Source organism: Tripterygium wilfordii, chromosome 12 (genome assembly GCF_013401445.1).
Source record: "Tripterygium wilfordii isolate XIE 37 chromosome 12, ASM1340144v1, whole genome shotgun sequence".
Taxonomy (NCBI): domain Eukaryota; kingdom Viridiplantae; phylum Streptophyta; class Magnoliopsida; order Celastrales; family Celastraceae; genus Tripterygium; species Tripterygium wilfordii.
The window spans coordinates 10,923,063-10,932,739 of NC_052243.1; the positions used below are offsets into that span (position 1 = coordinate 10,923,063).

General features: G+C 38.6%; 1 protein-coding gene across 1 annotated transcript; it reads left to right on the top strand.

Annotated features, from left to right (window-relative positions):
• Positions 1-1,641: 1,641 nt before the first annotated feature.
• LOC120010560 lies at positions 1,642-8,842 on the top strand. The gene is made up of 3 exons (XM_038861342.1): positions 1,642-2,314; positions 2,366-8,701; positions 8,805-8,842. The coding sequence occupies exons 1-3, from the start codon at positions 1,642-1,644 to the stop codon at positions 8,840-8,842; spliced, it is 7,047 nt and encodes a 2,348-aa protein (XP_038717270.1).
• Positions 8,843-9,677: the final 835 nt, after the last annotated feature.

Below are 9,677 nucleotides of genomic sequence, written 5' to 3' on the forward strand. Positions count from 1 at the left end.
TGAGGTCCAGGGTTCTATTCTCACCAAGGGGGTTTGGGATTTGGGTAGTTTTCCATCCGCAGTGGTGGCCTTCATGCCTCTCAGGTATGGCTTAGCGTGTGTGTGGCCTGTGGGCCTTTCAAAAAAAAAAAAAAAAAAACAAATGTGGACGCGGATTATTCTTCTCTTTTAAGAGTGTAAAAGATGAAGAAGAATCAGTCCCAGTGTGTTGTGGAACATCACATGGCCAGCATATAAAGGTTGAGAGAGAATCCGACGACCATAAAAGAGTCCCATCGGTAAACAAAAGTATCTTGTTAATGCGCGTGATTAGCAGGAGATCATATTGTTATCTGCTGACTTTACACCCAGTAACATAAAAGGTTAGATTGCAATTTTCTATTTTTTGAAACAATAAGTTGTAATTATTTTTTTTGGGTAACGTTGAAGCTTGTGCATATTTATCTTTCTCTTGTTGGTTCATAAAACCGATCAAAATATAAATATATTTTTTAAAATTTTTAAAAAATATATTTTGAACCCTAAAGTTAAGATCTCATTTTAGGAATCATAGGAGAATTCATATATATATTGGTACTGATAACGTGTGTCCTAAAGATACTTATTAATGATTCATTACAGTAAATCATAATATGTCATATGTGATTAATACTCTCTCATCTGATTTTTAAAACTTAAAATATATATATTTTTTAGATTGTAATGCACATTTTTCATTTTTATTTAATGTCTTAAGAGAACATTGTAGACACAAAAAAATTTGCAGCCCAATTAAATAAAATAGTGGGCTCTAAATTAAAATAATTTATGAAGCCCAAAATATTGTTAAATGGATAAAATCTAAGATAAATACAAATCAAATCAAATTCAAATAAAATAAAATTAAAGGGATAATCATTGATTAAGTGATTTCTCTACAATACCCTTAATGTCAAGGGTTAAGGCCAAGGGTACATAAGTAAATTCCACTTCTCCCTTTGCCTATAAATACCAAGCTCATTTGGAAAAAAAAAAAAAAAAAAAGAAGAAGAGGAGGAGTAGAGAGAAACTATCTAAAGACTCTCTCAAATTTCTTCTCTAAATCCGGAATTCTTAGAATTCCTTCAAGTCTCAAATCCAAGTCAAGTCCCGGAAGTGAAAAGTCCAAGTTCTTTAAATCCGGAATTCTTAGAATTCCTTCAAGTCTCAAATCCAAGTCAAGTCCCGGAAGTGAAAAGTCCAAGTTCTTTAAATCCGGAATTCTTAGAATTCCTTCAAGTCTCAAGTCTAAGTCAAGTCCCGGAAGTGAAGTTCAAGTTCTCTAAATCCAGAATTCTTAGAATTCCATCAAGTCTCAAGTCCGATAATCAAATCCCAAATTCAAGTCCAACACTCAAATCCAACTGGATTTTATTACAAATTCGTAGAATTTGTTTGAAGCACTCAACTAAAAATCAGAGGATTTTGTATTCGTGTGGAATACGTCAAAAGAAGAGATCAAGTCCACTTTGATTTAAATATTTGTAATTTGTATCAAATTTTAAGTGTATTTTAATTTACACTGAGGAATTTGGTGTGTACAAATTTCTGGCACGCTCGGTGGGACGCTCTTCTCCTCTCATCTTTTAGTTGAATTTATTAAATTCAGTCTAAGTCAAAATTATGGAATCCACGATTCCTTCGAAGGAGATTGATGTCACTGATGACGTCTCTCACGCAACTCGTACGCGAGTTAAAGCCGGAGAATCACAATTGTTTTCTCCTCTTAAAAGATTCTCAAAAAAGGGTCAAAAGAAGTCTCATGTGAGTAAATCTAAATCCAAATCCCATAAATCAAAAGAGGCGGAATATGTATATTCCAGCTCCTTAGGTGATGAATCCGAGTCCAAATCCCTTCAAATCAAAGATGAAACAAAAGAGGCGGAATATGTCTATTCCAACTCCTCGGGTGATGAATCCGAGTCCAAATCTCATTCCGTGAAGTTGGCATCACGGAAGTGGGCTGATTACACCTCGTCTTTGGAGTCTGAATCCGAATCCAAATCTCTCAAGTCAAAAGGAATGGAATATGTATATTCCAACCCCTCATATGAGGAATCCACATCACGAAAGTGGGATAATTACATCCCAACGTTGGAATCAGATATTCTTGTGCCGGTTATGATGACCGAGGCAACAAGTTCCGAAGATCAGGTGAAACAAATGAATGTCACCATTGATCAATTGACAAAGTCCTTAGAAGAGAAGGACAAACAAATTGCTGCACTTATAAACCGATTGGATTCCCTAGGACCAATCACGGAACCGAGCCGTGAAACCTTTGTTTCACGAGAAGGTAAAGCTCCAGAAAGTTCAAATTCTCTTAAAGCTCAACAAAAGCAAGAAGAGCAAGATCGCTTGACAGCACAAAATGCTCTCCATGATTCGACCAACTTATCTGTTGCTTCACTCTCTGTGAATCAACTCCAAAACATGATTGTAGACACCATCCGAGCTCAGTATGGTGGAGCCCCACAATCATCTCTAGTGTATGCAAAGCCATATAGTCGCCGGATTGATGAAATCCGCATGCCATGGGGTTATCAACCCCCTAAGTTCCAACAATTTGATGGGAAGGGCAACCCAAAGCAACATGTTGCTCATTTCATCGAAACTTGCAATAATGCGGGTACATTTGGTGATTCCATGGTGAAACAATTCGTGCGTTCCCTAAAAGGAGCTGCATTTGAATGGTATACTGACCTTCCAGCTGGTTTTATTGAAGGTTGGGATCAACTTGAGCGTGAGTTTCTAACTCGCTTTTATAGCACCCGACGGACAGTTAGCCTCCCGGAACTCGCAAGAATGAGGCAGAATAAAGAAGAAGCTGTGGTCGAGTATATTGAACGTTGGAGGAACCTTGTCCTAAATTGCAAGGAACGTATAAGCGAAAGTTCCTCCATCGATATGTGTGTTCAAGGAATGCATTGGGGGTTACTTTACAATCTTCAAGCTAATATGCCACATTCCTTCGAGGAACTTGCAACCCGAGCTCATGACTTGGAAATCCAAATAGCAAGGCATGGAAGCCATTTGCCAAGTGACCCTCGAGAATTAAAGAAAGAAGTGAAAAAGGATTCAAAGCCTTCACGGACTAAAGAATCCATGGCTGTTACTACTGACCCAGTTAAGATTTCTACACAGAAATCTAAATCTAAATTCGAGTCCAAGACTCGTAAAGATCAAACTCAAGTCAAGGAGCGACCAACCTTGAAACAAATGCAAGAGAAGGAATACCCATTTGCGGATTCCGAAGTGTCTGGGATTCTAGACCAATTACTTGAACAGAAGCTCATAGAGCTTCCTACTTCAAAGCGGCCGGAAGAAATTGGCCAAACTGATAATCCTAAGTACTGCAAGTATCATCGGATCATTGGTCATCCGATTGAGAAATGTTTTGTCTTCAAAGACATAATCATGCGGTTGAATAGGGAAAACAAGATTGATCTCGATCTTACTGACAATGTTGAGGTCAATTGCGGAATGGTGGCTTTTGGGTCATTTGACCCCATTCCAATATCAATGGAAGCTCAAACGATGCCCTCGTCCATAACTAACGAGGAATCATCAAATATAGAACTGACTGCTGAGCTTCCTGAAGGAGCTGTAAGAGTCCAGTTCATTGTAGATGGAGAAGCCACCACTGTCTATGCATATCCCGGAATGCCGAGGCCACAAGCTCCAAATAGGCCAACGTTATATGAAATCATGACGGATGATCTGGATGTGTGGGATTCATCACCAGAAATGTATGATTCATCTTCTGAAAGTGAAGATGAAGGTTGGATAGAGGTGAAAAGTAAAAGACAATACTCTTCACCAATCCGGTCTCTTCCAAGTCCAATACCTATTCTCGGAAGGAGAGAAAATAAAAAATCTCGGTCTAAGAATCGATTAAGAAGAAATCGAAGAAAGACACATGTTGAGGTTGAGAATGAAAGCACTCATTCAACTCCCCGAAAGAAAGTAACTCTTAAGGAGTACTTTCCGAAAGATTACTTTCTAGATGAACATATGACATCATATGTGATCAGTGCAATAGACTCTAAAGAGTCACATGAAGAAAGAGATGGTTCTAAGATGGAAGCCTCAAGCATTGAGAAGAAAGGAGTTGTTATTTCACTCCAAGAAATTCCCTCTGACATGAACATCTCGGAAGTCCTTGAACTCCCAATAGATACTCGTTTGGCGCTAGTTCAAACACTGCTCAATCCGGAAGAATACAAAGGGAAAATATTTTCCCAAATAAGAAAAGTTAGTCCCGGTGATTGTATGGCAACAATTACCTTTACGGACGATGACTTACAGCTTGGGACGAGACTTCACAACAGGCCACTTTATGTTAGTGGAATTATTCGAGAACACAAAATATCTCGAATCCTCATTGACTGTGGATCTGCTGTAAATATTATGCCGATTCATACAATGAGAAAGATTGGAATCTCAGTGAATGAGCTTTCTAAAAGCAAACTCACAATCCAAGGTTTCAATCAAAAAGGACAACGTGCCATTGGCACAGTCCGGTTAAAGATTGAGATGGATGATTTGATATCATCAGCTTTATTTCATGTAATCGACTCCAAAACATCCTATGAATTACTTTTGGGACGTGTTTGGTTACATGAAAATGGAGTAATTCCTTCAACATGGCACCAATGCTTCAAGTACAGTCGAAATGGCAAGGAAAAATGCATTGTAGCCGAATCAAAGCCATTCGCAAGTGAAGAATCTCATTTTGCGGATGCAAAATTTTACCAAAAGGAAGATATGCCCCAAGAAGCCCTTCCAGTGTTGATTCCGGAATCAAAAAATGACGTAAAAGATGACTCAATTGAGGACATCTTATCAAGAACCTTTGTAAAGGAATCATCAAAAATTGAGTTGTCAAAGAGAGATGTTGACATTCTCAAGGAAGACCTAATCCTTCCGATTCCTTCTATTGGGAAAATTGTGGACTTAAATTCTATACAAGAAAATGCCGAGGAAGCTGAGCTTCCTAAAACTTTGGGAAACCACTCAAATGGGTGGTTTGATCCACGTGTAAAGAAGCTCATGGAGAACGCTGGATACGGAAAAGGGAAGCCATGCAAACTTGGCGACCTTGATTCCGTTCTGTCTAGTGGAAAAGCTCCGGTGATAAATAAACAAGGAATATCTATTCCACAACCAAAACACGGATTGGGACATGAATCTCGTGACTCACACCCTATCCGAATTAGAGCAAAGAAAGCATCGGCCAATCCAATCATGATACAGATTTTTGAGTATAATGATGACAAGCCCGTAGAGCCTCTTGCTCAAAGCCAAATACAAAAGCAAAATACTCGAATTTCAGTATTTGAACGGATTGGTGATAATCCGTCAACATCAAACCAAATGGAGTCTGTACAAAAAGTCTCTGTATTTTCTAGGCTTGGGCCAAAAGTCCAGAAAGAGGATCCGAAGAAACGAAGGAGACAAAGACGTCGTAGACGTAATGCTCTAGCTAAAGATAAAGGTAAAAACAAGGTGATTGTTTCTGTCAATCACATCACAATTGAGGAAGTGACTGAAAAAGAATTCAGTTCCGACTCATCTTCTGATGAAGAACCCATATCGGCACCATCTACCTTAGAAGATGGGGGGCAAGCTACGGTTGATGAACTCAAGGAGATCAATCTAGGAACTGAAGCTGATCCAAGGCCAACATTTGTAAGCGCACTTCTAAGTCCAGAAGAAGAAACAAAATACATCCAGCTTTTGCAAGAATATATGGATGTCTTTGCATGGACTTACAAAGAAATGCCAGGACTAGATCCAAAGATTGTTGTCCATCACTTGTCTATCAAACATGGAGTACGTCCCATAAAACAAGCTCAAAGACGATTCCGACCGGAATTAGTCCCGAAAATTGAAAATGAAGTCAATAAACTTATTGAAGCTGGATTCATTCGAGAAGTTAAATACCCGACATGGATTGCCAATATTGTCCCAGTGATGAAGAAAAATGGGCAATTACGGGTCTGTGTTGACTTCCGAGATTTAAATAAAGCATGTCCAAAGGATGATTTTCCATTGCCCATCACGGAGCTAATGGTTGATGCAACTACCGGACACGAAGTGTTATCCTTCATGGATGGTTCGTCTGGATACAATCAAATTCGGATGAACCCAAAGGATGAGGAATTCACTGCATTCCGTACTCCAAAAGGAATATATTGTTACAAAGTTATGCCTTTTGGATTGAAGAATGCCGGAGCCACATATCAACGTGCCATGCAGAAGATCTTTGATGATATATTGCATAAAAAGGTGGAATGTTATGTGGACGACTTAGTCGTAGAGACCAAAAACCGAAAAAATCATTTAGATGATTTACGGGTTATCTTTGAAAGACTTCGTCGATTTCAATTAAAGATGAATCCTCTCAAGTGCGCCTTTGGTGTCACTTCTGGAAAATTTCTTGGCTTCATCGTAAGGCATCGAGGTATTGAAATTGATCGAACAAAAATCGATGCCATTTTAAAAATGCCAGAACCGACTAACTTACACGAGCTAAAAAGCTTGCAAGGGAAGCTCGCGTATATTAGAAGGTTTATTTCAAACCTTGCTGGACGATGCCACCCATTCAATAAGTTGATGAAAAAAGACACTTCTTTTAAATGGGATGATACTTGTCGGAATGCCTTTAATAATATCAAAGAGTACCTCCTACATCCGCCTGTATTAAAGGCACCAATTCCAGGTAGACCATTAATCCTATACATTGCTGCCCAAGAGCGATCATTAGGAGCACTGCTTGGACAAGTGGATGACGAGGGGAAGGAAAGCGCATCATACTACGTGAGTCGTACGTTGGTAGGCGCGGAGCTAAATTATTCACCAATTGAAAAAGTGTGCCTAGCATTAGTCTTTGCAACAAAAAAGCTAAGACATTATATGCTTGCACATGTTATTCATTTGATCTCAAAGGCGGATCCACTTAAATTCATCATGTCAAGACCAGTCTTATCTGGAAGATTAGCAAAGTGGGCACTTCTTCTATCAGAGTTTGATATTACTTTTGTACCTCAAAAGGCTATAAAAGGACAAGCTTTAGCGGATTTCCTAGCGGACCATCCGATTCCAGCAGAGTGGGAGCTTCCAGAAGAATTCCCGGATGAAGAAGTCTTTTTCACTGATGTAATACCATCATGGAAATTATTCTTTGATGGTGCTGCACGAAAATATGGTGCAGGAGCTGGGGTAGTTTTTGTTACCCCTCAAAATGAAGTCATGCCTTTCTCCTTCACATTGATGGAGATGTGTTCCAACAATGTGGCGGAATACCAAGCCTTGATAATTGGCTTGGAAATGGCTTTAGAGATGCAGCTCGGACAACTCGAAATTTTCAGAGATTCTAAGTTGGTTATTAATCAACTTTTATCAAAATATGAAGTCCGGAAGATCAATTTAATTCCTTACCAGAAGCATGCGGCAAAGCTCTTGGAAAAATTTGACATGGTTAATATTATTCATGTCCCAAGGAATGAAAATCGACAAGCAGATGCATTGGCTAACTTAGCTATTGTATTGGCTAACTCCGATAAAGATATCGCGATTATGTCCATTTCTCAAAAATGGGTAATTCCATCATGGACACCTGAAGATGAAACAGAAGTTCATAATATCTCAGTTGATACAACTGAAAATGAGGATTGGAGGCAACCAATCATTGACTTTCTTAAATATGGAAAGTTACCAAGTGATCATCGCCATAAAACGGAAATTCGGCGACGTGCCTCTAGATTCATATACTACAAAGATACGCTTTATCGGCGTTCTTTTGATGGTGTATTTCTTCGATGCCTAAGCAAAGAAGAAGCGAATCAAGTATTGGAAGAAGCTCATTCCGGGATATGTGGTGCTCATCAGTCCGGACCAAAACTTCACTTTCGGATAAAAAGGATGGGATATTATTGGTCAACCATGGTGAAAGATTCCATGGAATATGCTAAAAGATGTGAAGCTTGTCAAGTTCATGCGAACTTTATACACCAACCACCGGAACCCTTACATCCGACTGTTGCTTCATGGCCTTTTGATGCCTGGGGTTTGGATGTTGTAGGACCCATAACTCCAAAATCGTCTGCTGGCCATTTGTATATCTTGGCAGCTACAGATTATTTCTCAAGATGGGCGGAAGCACTTCCATTAAAAGAAGTTAAAAAAGAGACCGTTGTCAATTTCATCCAAGGTCAAATCATTTATAGATATGGAGTTCCCCGATATATCATTACTGATAATGGGAAACCATTCTATAACAATCTAATGGACAGACTTTGTCAAAAGTTTCATTTTGTCCAACACAATTCCTCCATGTATAACGCAGCAGCAAATGGACTTGCAGAAGCCTTTAACAAAACTCTCTGCACTTTGCTAAAGAAAGTGGTCTCCAAGTCAAAGAGGGATTGGCATGAAAGGGTAGGAGAAGCTTTGTGGGCCTACCAAATAACTTATCGAACACCAACACAAGCCACACCATATTCTTTGGTTTATGGCGTTGAAGCAGTAATACCACTGGAATGTCAAATTCCGTCTCTCAGGATTGCTATCCAAGAAGGCCTTACTACAGAGCAAAATGCTCAATTAAGGTTGGAAGAACTTGAGTCCTTAGACGAAAGAAGATTGGAAGCTCAAAAGCGACTGGAATGCTATCAAGCTCGTATGTCCAGAGCTTTCAATAAAAAAGTACGTCCTCGATCATTTCAAATAGGAGACTTGGTCTTAGCTATAAGGAGGCCGATTGTGATCACTCGATGGACTAGGGGCAAATTCCTACGCAAATGGGATGGACCATATGTAGTCACAGAAGTCTACACAAATGGTGCTTATAAAATTATCGACAAGGACGGTCTACGGATCGGACCTATCAATGGAAAATTCTTGAAGCGTTTTTACGCTTAGAATTAAATTGTAATACTCCTTGCCCATATGAGTATAAACTATGAATGGCATCAAAAAAAAAAAAAAAAAAAAAAAACTCGCTAGATTGAAAACCCGAAAGGGCGGTCTAGGCAAAAATAAGAGTTAAAAAAAAAAAAAAAAAAAAAATTTCCTTGGAACTACGTTTGATTTGATCTCCTCAAAAGGAGTACGTAGGCAGCTTGGGAAATTCCAAGTTCAGTCAAATCAAATAAAAAAAAAGACTTTGTCTTTTAGTTCAAATCCAAATAAAAATAGAAGACTTTGTCTTTTATTTTCAAGTTCAGTCAAATTCAAAGAAAAAAATTTCTTTGTATTGTCATTTCGAAAAGACAAAATCAAAGCATGTAAGATGTACATTCATGTTATGATTTAAGGTTCCTTTCTTTAATGAGAATACCTTTGATGCTTATATGTGCATACTTGATGGTGCGCCAAGTTATAGCATTAAAAAAGGAGCAAATGAATTCATTGATATGAATGTTCATTACATAAAAAATAAAAAATAAAAAAAAACTAATCGAAATGACAAAGAATAAATAAATAGAGAAGTCTAATTCTTCTTGATCCAATTCGCTAGCCCACGGAATCCATCTTCCAAAGTTGCCTTCCGTTTAGCAATCGACTTAGTTGTAGTGGCATCCTTAACTTGGAGCTTCTCTAGCTTTGAATGTGATTCCTTCAATTGATTAAGGTCATCACTTTCTTTCTTCATT